Genomic DNA, 14,131 nt, shown 5'->3' on the forward strand with positions numbered 1-14,131 from the left:
TTTCGACTTGGGGTTAATTATGGCCAAGAGGGAACTAACACTGCATTGGAAAACTAGAGGGGGGCCTAACTTCCTGAGGTGGCGGGGGTGCTTTCTGCAATGGGCTGCGAGTGAAGGGTCTCTTAGATTGCAATTAGCCAGGCGCACCGCCAACGATAAAGCGCTAGATACGGCCAGGGCGTGGAGTGCGCTAGTGACGGACTTACAATCACTTTCGGAGGCTGAAGAGGGTGAAGAGGATGGCGCGCAGGCGAACCAGGAGGGGACCACTGGGGCAGAGAGCATGGGGGCAGTGGCGGGGAAGGAGGGGCGCTAGACAGCGTGACCTGCAGCGAGCGGGGACGGATTGCATGTGTCACATATGCTCAAGGGCGGAGTGGGTAACACAAGCAGCACTGAGCAACACCTGGACTTCCATATGGCTGTCGAATTGGTAATGGAATTGGATAGGGGGTCCTCCTGCTGCACCTAGATGGTTTCTGACATGCCGTAGGAGGGGTGATGGAGGCACGCTGACAAGGGGGGGGGTGGAGGTAGTGGGGGAGGTGGGCATCAGTAGATAGGGCTTTGCTGGTTGGGATTGTTATTGACGCTGCTTCACTACATCCTGCGGATTGAGATACCTATGAAGCATGTATGTATGTTGTGTGCACAAAATCAATAAAAATTGTTAAAAAAAAAAAAAGAGAATAGTGGTATTGGGCATAGGGAAGGCACTGCAAGAAATATTCACTAAAGTAATTCAGAACGCAACGTACTATACGGTGCTATAAGGTGGAGAGAACCACCCACCTCTCCTAACCTGCAGCCTAAGCTACAACATCAAATCCCCTACCATACATGAATTTTCAAGTTAAATAACAATGTGACAATAGTAACAGAATAAGTATAATAGAACATAAATCCACAGCACAAAGCAAATTTCTTAGAATTTTCCATCTTTAATTCTTTTGATGATTCCTCTTGTTAATTCAATCATGTGAATGTTCGAAAGCCCAAAGCCAACACGTGTTTCGTCGCCTCTTGTTATATGTACATGCAACTTTTTCAAGGCTCAATTAGCTTCTCTTTGCAACGTTCACATGTGGTGATATTTCCGACCCACACGATCCTCCGCCTTGGGTTTAAATCTCTCTAAGGGGTCGTAAGTTTCAACACGCTTGATCCGGTATCTTGTGTCCCAAACGCAATGTAAATCCAAAATATTGCTGTATCACTGCCCCCTCACGCCGTCGTCCTCAAGTATGAGCATGCGTCCTTAATAAAGTCCGACTCAATGTCGTCCCTGCTACAATCCCTGTATTGTCTTCCATGAACAGTAGAATCAAATTTAAGATACTCTGCATAGTCCACATAATCTTTGAAGATATAGTTTCTTTTTTTTAAAAGGGCTTAATCCTAATTTTTGCCAGCAAGTGCCTTATGAGAATATTCCTACTGCTCTGGTGGAATCTCCTGTAACAATTTTGTTTATCCAGGAGTATGCAGATGTAATCAAGCATGTTTGTGTGATCAGCATCTACACATAAAAGGCTAATAAAAAAGACCTGGTGTGGGAAGTATTTTTCCTGCAGCGCATGGGCAACTGCAAAATAACCAGCTCAAGCGATTATTTTTCACTGAAAGGGTTTCTGCGTTAGGAGCATGCCGATTGGCTGCTGGAAACCGAATAGAAAGCCTGTGGGCCCCTCACACCTTCCTAGACAACTTTTTGGAGCCAAGAGAAATGCGGGTAGACCAAAAACAGGTATGTTTTGTGGTTCATCTGGGAAGTGGATTTGTGTATTTATCCAACTTTTTAATCTCTATCAAAATGAAATAAGCGGTTTAGGAACAATGCAGCTGGCTTGCATTGCTTTAAGACCGTGTAATACACACACTGTGCCATGTAGTGATGCCATAAATCCATACATCTTGGATTACATGCACTACTTTATGTCAGGACAAATCAATAATGTAAATACAACAGCACAGTGTATAAACTTATAACTATCCTGGATATGCCTGTGCGTTGTACGGATGAACAAGTTACTTACCTTCAGTAACGCATTATCTGGTAGAGACTCTATCTAGCTGCAGATTCCTTACCTTTGAATTTCCTGGGCGTCAGACTGGATCCGGACACTTTTGCTAGAGCAATACCCATTTGCGGGCCGTCAGGTGGCTCCATTCGGCTCCACCTGATGTCGCCAGCATCGGATATGACATCGCGGTCACCTATATATGCGCCACCCAGGTGCGCGGACATTAGTACTTTTTGTTTTTTCCACGCCAAAAGCGCTGAGCCACAAAGTAACTGACATAAACACGTGCAAACTAGGTCCCTGAAAGAGGGAGTAACCCTAGCCCTAACAAAATCAGTCAGCAAAGTGGCGGGGCATGGATGGGCCTCTAAAGAATGTGCAGCTAGAGTCTCTACCACATAATGCGTTACCGAAGGTAAGTAACTTGTTTATCTGATAGAGACTTCTAACTGCAGAGTACTTACATTTGAATTAGCTACCCAAGCCATACTCTCTCCGACTAGGAAGTCCTGCCTGACCGACCAATCAAAATGCCTGTCCCTGCGGACCTGACTGTCCAGGCAGTAGTGCTTGGCAATAGTGTGCAAAGATGCCCATGTTGTTGCCTGACAGACGACCAGGACTGGGACACCCCAAGCCAAGGCCGTAGCTGCAGCCTTTCCTGGAATGGGCCCCTAATGACTCAGGGAGCTGCTTCCTAGCCAGGGCATAGCAGATCTTAATGCAGAGAACGACCAAGTAAGAGATGGTCCTTTTCTGCACAGTCGAACCCTTCTTAGCTCCCATGTACCCTACAAAGAGTTGATCGTCCACTCGGAACTCTTTTGTGTGGTCAGGGTAGATCAACAACGCTCTTTCTGGGTCCAGATGGTGGAGACGTTCCTCTTCCTTAGAGGGATGCGGGGAGCAAAGAAGGTGGGCATCATGACAGACTGACCCAGATTGAATGCAGTCACCACCATCGGAAATATGAAGTATGGGTGCGAAGCACCACTATATCTGGAAAAGACATCATATAGGGAGGCGTACAAGATAGCACCTGCAAATCACTCACCCTCCGGGCAGATGTAATCGCCACTAGAAAGGCTGTCTTGATGGTATGCAGCCGGAGGGGACTGTTGTGTAAAGGCTTGAAGGGAGAAGTGGAGAAGTGTGGCTCAGGGGTTAGAGGCAGCAGACCCGGAAGCTGAGATCGGTCCTGGACCAGGGTTCAATTCCCCGCCTCGGCGGGGTCTTGGGCTAAAAATTCAATGGACTCGATAATTCTCGCCCCGGTGCCTCCTCGACTCACGGGTTCACACTCTGCGACTCTGGGCAATAGCTTGCTTAATCTCCACAACGGCCCCTCACGGCGGGATGCCTGACTTTCACCTTGTGGATACCCTGCTATCTCACAGGGGAATACCAGGAAGGGTTCCCTAAGCAAGCGCCGGGAAACCCACTGCGGGTAGCTGTGCGCTATATAAGATCAACTACATTTACATTTCACATTTTACAAGGGAGCACACATAAGAAAAGTTTGGATCAAATTAAGGTCCCACTGAGGCATACCAAAAGGCTTGGGTGGAAACAAGTAAGCTAGCCCCTTCAAAAACCTATTTACATTCGGAGACCTAAAGAGAGAGGGTTGGTCTGGCAGCTGCAAAAAAAAGTGGTAGAGCAGAAAGATAACCCTTAAGAGTACCCAAAGCAGAGCCCTGCTGGGTAAGGGTTAGAATCAATAGAAAAACAGTGGAAAGAGAAGCAGGAAGAGGGTCAATAGTATAATATAAGTACAGTATAATACAAACTTCTGCCAACAGCAGGCGTATACTGTCTTAGCGGAGAGCCGCCTGGCCACTAAAATAACATTCCATACTTCGGGAGGAAGGTCAAAAGCCATCAACTGCTGCCGCTCAATCTCCACATGTGGAGGCGAAGTGTTGATAGGTTTGGGTAGATGACCCTCCCCAGCTGCTGCGACAGAAGACACTCCCGAAGGAGCAGCCTGATCGGAGGATCGATGCTCATTTTCAGAAGCTCTGTATACCAGACTCTCCTCGCCCAGTCCGCAGCCACAAGAATGACTTAGGCCCGGTCATTCCTGATCTTCCTCAGAACACAACGCAGGAGTGGTATGTGTTAAAAGGCGTACAGCAGGCTGAGATATCCACGCACAATGAAAGGCGTCGCAGACCGATCGCTGCCTTGGAAACTCCAGCGTGCAGTATTGTGGACACTGCACGTTCCCTACGGAGGCGAACAGATCTAACCAAATATCTCCCCAGTGCTGAAAGAGACCTTGCGCCACCTCCAACTGGAGATGCTATTCATGATCCGCTAGGCATTGACGGCTGAGTTAGTCCACCCTGGCGTTCAGAGAACCTGCCATGTGTTGAACCACCACGGTTATGCCCTGCTGTTCCAGTCATGTCCAGTGATGCAGGGCCTCTCTACAAACGGTCCATGACCCCAACCCACCCTGCTTGTTGCAGTATCGCATGGTGGTGGGTGTTGTCCGTGAACACCTGCAATAACTTCCCTTTGACAGAGGAAAGAAATGCATTCAATGCTAGCCAAAACGCTCGAAGTGCCAACAAATTGATGTGGCACCTTGACTACGCCGGAGACCAATTTGCCCTGATCTCCACCTCTCCCAGATGACCACCCCATGCCAGAAAATAAGTATCTATTATGACTGTGAGATCTGGTTGGGGAAGGGAGAGGAGTCTGCCATTGACCTAATCGCAGTTCGTCAAACACCACTGCAGTTCTCGCAGTTCCTTCCGAGATCTGGACCACGTAGGTAAGATTTCCCCGATGCTGCGCCCACTGGAACTTTAGCTCCCACTGCAGAGTCTGCATACGCCATCTGGCATGCTTTACCAACAGGAGGCAGGGCACCATGAGGCTCAACAGCCTCAGAGTCAGTCTCACCGAAATCCAGGATAGAGGCTGAAACATCGGAATCATAACCTGAATATCCTGGACTCGCTGCTCGGGAGGATGGGTCCGAAACTGCACTGTGTCCATTGAACAAGGAGGAAACTCTTTAAGATAACTTTTTTCGATCTTGAAGGACATCTCACCTCTAGCTAGAGTTGTGCCCCCACCTGTAGTTCAGTGAACTCTTGTAATTTAATGGCAGATTTATTTGCTGAGAAGGTAGCAAAAATCTATTTGACATTCTCAGAGGAGGCACGTTGTGGTACCACAGGTCAGGAGGGGAGGATCAAGGTGGAGGAGGCACACCGCCTCTCCGGTTTTGATCTCCCCTCTTTAGAAGACCTGAAAAGCACAGCACTAAGTATCAAATCCAGATCTCCTAGAGACCTGGCTACTCTTAAGGTTTTGAAAGATAGCTTGGAGATCCTGCTTTCCCATATCAAGCACCTCCTTGAACTCTCCTTTGAGACTGGCGTAGTCCCAATTAGTTGGAAGAAAGCTATTGTTCTTCCGAAAAAGAAAAAACCTAGTTTGAGCTTGAGTCAGTTGGAGAATTTCTGTCCAGTCTCGCTCCTGTTCTACTGTGCTAAAATTGCTCAGAAATTGGTTAATTCGCAACTTGCGGCCCACATCAATAAACATTGTTGATTACACCCCACACAATCAGGAAACGATTCGCGGACAGGTAGATGAGGGCCAGACTGTTGCTCTAGTCCTCCTAAATTCTCAGTTCAGCCTTTGGCACTGTGTCCCATCCACTTCTCCTACAACGCCTTGGAGAAGGGGGGTGGATAAGGTGGCACTCAAATGGCTGGGGTTCTTTTTAAGAGACCGGAGCTTTCAGGTGACCCAACACCTGCACTTCTCTAAAAACATTTTGCTGGCCCAAGAGGTCCCCCAAGGATCTATATTGAGCCCCACTCTGTATAATCTCTATAATCTCTATATGGCCCCATTAGAAGAGATTGTGGAGATTAGCAGAGATTGTGGAGAGTTATGGGATCAATATCGTGTCAAAATGCCGATGACACACAACTGGAGGTTTCCCTGTCTCAGTATCCGGAGGTCTCAGCCAAAACTTTCTCTAACTGCCTTCAAGACCTAGCACTCTGGATGACAAATAACTGTCTACTTAAAGGCAGTAAAACAGAGCTATTGGTGGTGGGAAAGACACCCTCTATATGGTCCTCTGCCTGGTGGCCACAGTCACTGGGCCAAACCCCCTCCCCGAGCGATCAGGTTAAGAATCTGGGGTTGTGGATAGATTCTAAACTTTCCTTTGAGAGCCACACGAGAACGGTGTCAGAGAAGTGTTTTGGGATTTTAAAAGGTCTACGGAAGACTCTAGATGTGCTGCCTATCACAGCTAGGAAAACCCTAGTTCATGCATTAGCCAACTCTCACCTGGACTATGTAAACGCTCTTTACTTAGGAGCAAGTAACAAATGCATACACAGACTACAATGCATTCAGAATGCAGCTGCACGCCTGATATTGATGCTCCCGAGAAGATCCTCCTCTAGGAAGGCCCTCTCTGCTCTCCATTGGCTCCCAATACGAGAGAGAATGCTCTTTTAAACACTATGTATTAGTCATCGTATATTGCAGCGGAAGGGGCCGAGTTATTTACAAAAGCTACTCACCCCATATATACCAACACAGCATCTTAGATCAGTCGGGACTAGGCAGGTCACAAACCCCAGAGCAAGAAAATCGAGAATGGGAGCTAGCTCTTTCAGCTATCTGGCCTCAAAAAACTGGAATGCACTCCCTCTCTCTTTGTGGAGTGAACAATCGGAGTCACTCTTTAGGAAAAAGCTGAAGACATGGCTCTTTCCGGAATAAAGTTCTGAGGGGTGAAGCGGTTCATACCCATGCTTCCTAAAAGGCAGCTATACCGTAGCGCGGGGACACACTAGCTAGTGTAACCAGGCGCTTTACAAGCTTGCTTATTATTATTATTAAAAGCCCAGATGAAAGGGAGCGTCTGAGAAGGAGTCAGGTGTGACTTCGGCCCATGTATAGAGAACTCCAGCGAATGCAGGAGGTTCGACGAAGTCTGAAGGTGGGAGACGACAGCCTGGGGTGAAGACGCCTTCAACAGCCAGTCATTGAGGTAGGGGGAAGACTGACACCCCTAATCTGCGCAGATGAGCTGCGACCACCACCATCACCGTGGTGAACACCTGAAAGGTACTGGTAAGGCCAAAGGGTAGCACGATGAACTGAAAGTGCTTGTGGCCTACCTTGAACCGCAGGGAAAGCCTGTGGTCCGGCAGAAAGGCGATGTGAAAATATGCATCCTGCAGGTCCAACGCTACCATCCAGTCGTCTTGGTCTAGGGTAGACAAGACCTGAGCTACAGTGAGAATATTGAACTTCTCCTTCTTGAGGAAGAGATTGACATTCCGTAGATCTACCCATTGTTCTTTTTTAGAATCAGAAAGAAGCTGGAGTAACAGCCACTGCCTGCTTCTGAATCCAGTATCCTATCTTATTTGGCCAGGAGAACTGTAACTTCCTCTTGGAGCAATTTTAAATGATCCTCCTCCAGCCGTTCTTGATTTGGCAGAATGAGAGGAGGAAAAGAAAGGAAAGGCAGAGAACAGCCCTCCTGAATGATCTGCAAGACCCATTTGTCTGATGTTATGGACCTCCAGTGGGGGAGATGATAATGGATTCTCCCACCAACTGGAGTGGTGTGGTCTTGCAGAGTCAGACTAGGAGTGCCTGGAGGCTGTGGCTGCCAAGGGCAGAGTGGCCGAAGAAGTCTGGCTTCCATTCCTTGACGGAATGAACCGCATCCATGTCTCCGCAAAACTTAGGAAGTCTATACAGGACGGTGGCTGGGATACGTCTGACGCGGCTGGAACCCCCTTCTGTTGCCACAAAAGGTGCAAAAGCTAGACGAGGTGTAGAAGAGAAGCCCAGGGATCTCGCCGTAGTTCGAGAGTCCTTGAACCACACTAGGGCCAGGTTTGCCTTCTCCCCAAAAAGACGGTACCCATTAAATGGCATGTCCATCAAATTTGCATGGACATCGCTGAGAAGACAGTTGTTCTAAGCTGGGCATCACGGTGCAAGGCCACTGTCAATAAAATTGCTCTGTCCAGCGAATCAGTTGTGTCAAGGTCACACCTTATGGAGAATTTTGCTGCATCTCTCCCATCCTTAACCACCTGAGAAAAGTACAGCCCGGGCCTCCACCGGGACTTGTGGCAGCACTTGCGCAACAGTCTCCCAAAGGGAGTTGGAGAAATTACCCAATAAGCATGCAGTATTCACTGACTGCAATGCCAGGCTGGAGAAAGAAAACATCCTCTTCCCAAGTGTTTCCAGCCTCTTGAGTCCATATCCAGAGGGGCGGAAGGGAACGTGCACTGGGAGGTAGAAACCTGCACCACCAAGTTTTTAGGGGTGGGGTGTTGGCTAAGGAACTCTGGGCTACCCGGAACCAGGCAATGGCGACGTGCAATTGTCCTATTCACTGGAGTCCCTGTGCTAGGCTTGGACCATGTGCCTAGAAAGACATCAGTAAGTGCCTCATTAAAGGGCAAAAGGGGTTCAGAGGTGTAAGCCCCAGGCTGAAGCAATTCAGTCAGGAGGTTAGTCCTGAACTGCAAAGAGGACAACTCCAGTCCGAGGACCTCGGCTGCTCTTTTGACCACCATGGCATAAGATGCTCCCTCTCTGTAGTCACAGTGAGTGGAGAGAGCATGCCAGTATCTGGGAAAGTGTCCAGCCTAATGGACTAACCAAGTTCTTTGTACCAGTCCATCTGTTCTGCAGAATTATCCTGGTGTTCCAAAGGGTCCATAGTCCCCACCCAATCCTCTCCAAAGTCTAAAACATCATTAACATGTTCAGGCAACAACATGAAAACCCCCGGATTCTATCGACGTCCGAATCGGCACCGAGCTATGCTATTCCGACTCCATGTCGTCAGGGATAAGGATGGAGATAGAACCCAAAGGCACGATTTTGTGTTCGATGCCAGGGAAGGTCGCAATGGCACGACTGGCACCATCTCGGATCCGGCATCAGACTCCCGAGGCCCCACCGGCCCTGTGGCCGGAGCCAACGGTGTAAAATCCGTTGGGGCCCATTCTAACCCCGCGGGGCCCGATGGCTCACCAGAGGGGTCAACCCGCTTAAACATGTGGGGCATAGATTCGTAAATATCTTTAATTATGGCGGGGGCGCTGCACCTCCCAGAAAGGGAGGGAGGCGCGAAGTTGACCCTGGCTCCGCTCCACAGAAGCATGCCTAGAGTGTAAGTGCTTCTTACTACGTTAGTCGACGGACGACAGTCGAGCCGAAGATGAAGTGCGCTTGGACTTCTTCTTCTTGTGCCTCTTCCCTGAGTGTCCCGATGACCTCGAGTGGGAACGGGACCTCTGCGGAGTCTCGCTGGATGGTGTCGACTGCCAGGCCGCAAAGAGCTTCATAGCCCACTCCTGCAAGACCTTCGGAGCCATAGCCCAACAGTCCAAGCACAACTTTGATTCTTGGTCGCACTCAAGACACCAAAGACAGACTAGATGGGGACTGGTTACCAACATCATGCAGTGACAGGCACTGCAAAGTTGAAACCCTGTCTTCCTCGAGGACATCCTTTCGCACACAAAGAAAAAAAGAAAGTCTACAAAAGTCGAAAAAGACCTGTCAAAAAGCGAGAGGGGTAGCTCTTCTCAGGATCAGCGCTTAACCGGCACGGAAAGGAAAGAACGGACATCTACGCGCCTGGGTGGTGCCTATATAGGTGACGACAACGTCATAACAGACACAAACGATGCTGACCACATCACGCGGAGCCGAATGGTGCCACCCGACAGTGCACATAATGGGTTTTGATTGAGCAAAAGTTTCCGGATCCAGCCTGACCTCTGGGAAATTCAAAGGTAACAAATCTGCAGCTAGAAGTCTCTATCAGATGACTAGTGACATTAGCATGAGGCAATATATAGCTAAACCAGTCATAGAACGATTACAAAATAGAGGCAGACTTAGCCTGAATCTCTTTTGGCTAAATATTTTTACCCAACTCAGAGAGGCAATTCATTTTCAGCTCTGGCTCCAGCACTCAGGAAGAACCAAACCCGGACTCTCCACTGCACTGACAATTCCTTACTTTTTCATTAAAAAAGTCTAAAAACTTCAAATATTTTTGGGACCTTTAGTTAGTTTGGTCCTATTAATGCTAGCACCAAGAAGCAACTTCATAAATACTCTACCTAGACATAGTGAGAATCTCAATAAATTAGAAACACAGCAGTTCTTACATGGTAAACGGCAATGGTCAAATGATTTAAAATATAATGTGTTGGCTTCAAAGGTGCATTATCACAACTGCCATTCTGGTTGGAAACTTAATGTACAGAGGAAAAGGAAAATTGAATTGTTAGGTGTCACAGATTATGAGGGTACTATATAGCCAGTATCAGGACAAAATGAGGGAGTGGTTTAATATGCCATGCAGTCCTATAAACACCAACTAATGTCCTCATAGTGAGACCTAATGATATGTAACAACAGAAGCACATTTATTGACTAGATCATATTTGATGTATTTGATGACTTTCCGTAGTCCTGGATCAGGAAACACCAGGCATGTTCATAACGCTTTTAGATCTTACTACATACAGCACTGCTTTCAGTTTTGTTTGATAACACTTTAAACTGCTGAAATGATAAGAGGCAGGTAGAATATTAGCAGGAACCCTAAGTAATATGCTGCCTCCTAAACTGAGGATCTTCATTATCCAGAGAATAAAGATTCTATCTTGAGACCATTACCCAGAAGACAAAGGTTCTCTCTGGCTACTTCACCCGACTTCATGTGAGGATTGTACCACTTCTACATATAATTTCCGAATTATAATTCATTTATCTCTAGTCTGACTTTAAAAAACAATGAAACACAATCTTTGCTTTTATTCTTACACTGTTCTCGTGAGTTCTTCTCAATGGTATTCACCACTGTTTTAGGAGGGAGGTATGGACCAGGCCCCCAGGTAGACAAAGCCCGCTTGCTGGTATCAAACTGTTGCGTGAAGAACTCTTGTAGCTTCATTCCTATTTTGATCAGATCTGGTGTAGTTGATCGTGATATCATAACCTGGAAAATATCCCACTGCAGGTCTCCGTGCACAAAAATCTCACTGTAAGAACAAATAAGATTTTTTTTTTCTCGAGAAATACAACATTAAAGATTTAACTTCCCATACTATTAATGATAGATCTGCAAAAACAGTAAATTTCACATAATAGAGCTGGAATTGAAGTTCATAACTACATCATCTTCACCTCCTTTTGAAATGAGAAGCCTACATGTTACTCCAGTTCTCCAGTGCTGGTATCTTTCAAAGACTTAGATTGACATGCTTGAACGCTTCCCCATTATCAGGCTGGGAATTGCGTGTACTTTCAAAATAGCAATAAATTGTGTTAAAGTGGCTTTAACCGCTTCCATGGAGTGAACAAACAGTTTGTGTTCACCATATTAAATTTGTAGCGTTGTGGGCATGAATGGCTTGTACACTGCATTGTTTAAGAAAATCCCTTTGCTGTATGCTTGCACCAGAAGGATTTTCTTCTAAAAAAAAAAAGTTGGGGGAAGAGCTACTCTCCTGTGTTAGCATAATTGTTTTCCAATCACTGTGACCTTCGTATGGTCACAGTTTAAATTTGTTCCTATTGCTTGTGAGAAGTCAGCCACACAACTAGGGTCGTTTTTAATTGAGACAAGTGTGGAAAAACTGGTTGGTAGGCACTTTGTAGATCCTATTAGACGTTTGGAAATTTCCCTCATATAAATATGAGGAAAATGCATGATTTTAGTTAATGTTTGAGGTTTGAAGGGCATTCTCCAATGTTGGGGAACCCACGCAACCAACATCCCTGGTCTTTACTGGGTGTAGGCTTCCCTGGGTGTCAACTGAGCCTGGACCCAAATAGCAAAGGTACTCGCATATTCCAAAAAGTGGAATTCATACTGAATCTGTCTCCATTTCTGGCTTCTAAGTGTAAGACAAGCCAGTGTGCAAAAAAGAACACATTTTGCAAAATGCACTCTGAATGACATGATAACATAGGTAACTCCAAATTTAGAGTTGTACAAATAACCACTATTCCTAAACTTGGTATTTTGGGTGCATTTAAAAAATGCGGAGGCTTCCTTCATACAGTCTTTTTTTTATTAGATTTTACCATATGAGTTGCTGCATTGTCAGTACACAAAGAAATATCATTATACCCTCAGTTGTTGAAAATGGCAATGTATGTGTACATAAGCGGCGTTCATTTGTGTTCACTGTACCCCTTGTTGTAAGCAGAACGAATAATTACGAAACACTGACTGTGTTATCCCGCCAGCATAAGACCCATGCACATATGTACACGACAGCTATTTTAGGCACCATGGCCTCTCTGACCGTTTGCTAAACCCCCCGACACCCCTCCCCGCGCGCACTGCTCATGCAACGGCCACAAGACCCTCTCCCTCTGCGTGACCCTGCTCTAGAAGTAGCACTCCTGCTTGACCCCCCCCCACCCCCCCATTTCCTCCCAGGAACACCCTTCCCCTCAGCTGACAACCCCCCCCGGCTGCACTTGACCTCTCGACCCGGTCCCAAGTCCTAAGACCAAGCCTCGTGGATGTACATCCCCCTTTTCCCTGCCCAGCATAACAAAACCGTGATACACCAACCGAAGTGTCCGACCTTATCACCTGACCAACCTTTGACCTGATCATCCCCTCCTGCCCTCGTGCCCTGTAGGAATGTCCAGCTGAGAGGTCACAATCTCTTGTTACATTCAGGAGGGGAGGATGACATCTGAGCGACTGGTATGGGAATAGGCCTGAAGCTGGGATTCCAAGCATGCCTTTTCCCACTTCAAAGCGTCTTTATTGTAATAAGGAATGTTTGTGCATCATAAACATGTGTATAAAAGACGAAGCCTCAGAGAACTTGTTAGAGCACCTCCTGAAGACACTATGCGAGTGTCCGAAATGACAGGCTCTCCTCATGAGAAATAAAACTCTATTCTTGTCTTCCTGCTTCCAGCGCCCGTCTTTTTATTTGGTAATTGTTCAAGATGGGAACTAAGAGGCGTCCTGCGCCAGCAGCCTGGGCATCAGGTGTGTTATGGGCTGACTTTTCCTCAAATGGCGCCCCAACGCGGGGTCCATCAGCGACATAAGGTCCGGTAAGAGAGGTCCAGACGATGGGGTGAACATCTAAACGATTGGAGTATACCTGCCTTGAGAGGGCCCTCGTCCGGCTGCCGATTGAATGAACTTCACCGATTCTGAACGGACCTCTCTCAAGTGACCTACTGTCCTGACTGGAATCCCACAGGAATGCTGCGGTAAAAACATGGAGAAAGAGAACGATGGGGCGCTGGAGAAAGGAAGGCGAAGAATTGCCCACATGGTCCGGTCCGGGTAAGGTTAAGTAGGACGTCTTTACGTCCGATTGGTAGGATGGCTTTATCCATCTGATTGATTGATTGATTGATTGTTTTGAAATCAGTATTTAAAATACTGGTATTGTTCATTGATTGGTTCATTTAGCCTCGGTTGCTGCTTGAAGTATTGGTTCTCTTGGAGACATTCTCTGTTTGCAAACAGCGACGAATAGGAACGTTCCTCTCTCTTTGCAAATAGTGAAGGATAGGTAATGCGGACTTTTGTCCCCCGTTGTAATCCGTCATGCCTATTTTTCTCCCCACTGATTGATTGGTTGCTCTGTTGCTCTTTGAGACATTCGCTGTCTACAAATGGGGAAGAATAGGAATATTCTGTCTCCCTTTGCAGATAGTGAAGGGTAGGTAATGCAGACTTTTGTCCCCGTTGCAATCCGTCATGCCTATCTTTCTCCCCATTGATTGTTTGTTATCGGTTTTTATCGATTATTGCTCTTTGAGATATTCCCTGTCTACAAACGGGGAAGAATAGGAATATTCTGCCTCCCTTTGCAGATAGTGAAGGATAGGTAATGCAGACTTTTGTCCCCGTTGTAATCCGTCATGCCTGTTTTTCTCCCCACTGATTGATTGATTGTCTGAACATTTATTGTTCAAGGAATAGTTCTTTTGAGGCATTCTCTGTTTGCAAATAACGTGGAATAGAAATGTTCTGTCTAGTCTTTGCAAGTAAGGAAGGGTAGGTAATGCGGACC

General features: G+C 46.9%; 1 protein-coding gene across 15 annotated transcripts in view; it reads right to left on the reverse strand.

The window, feature by feature from the left end:
* The window catches only part of BLTP1 (bridge-like lipid transfer protein family member 1), a 2,102,388-nt gene that overhangs the window by 101,005 nt on the left and 1,987,252 nt on the right, over positions 1-14,131 (reverse strand). For all 15 annotated transcript variants that reach the window (XM_078676841.1, XM_078676840.1, XM_078676839.1 and 12 more), the window contains one exon: positions 10,893-11,110. In XM_078676841.1, the coding sequence (XP_078532967.1) occupies positions 10,893-11,110 (218 nt within the window). The remainder of the gene's footprint in view (positions 1-10,892; positions 11,111-14,131) is intronic.

The sequence above is a fragment of the Lissotriton helveticus genome, chromosome 2_1 (assembly GCF_964261635.1).
Source record: "Lissotriton helveticus chromosome 2_1, aLisHel1.1, whole genome shotgun sequence".
In the NCBI taxonomy this organism is placed as follows: Eukaryota; Metazoa; Chordata; class Amphibia; order Caudata; family Salamandridae; genus Lissotriton; species Lissotriton helveticus.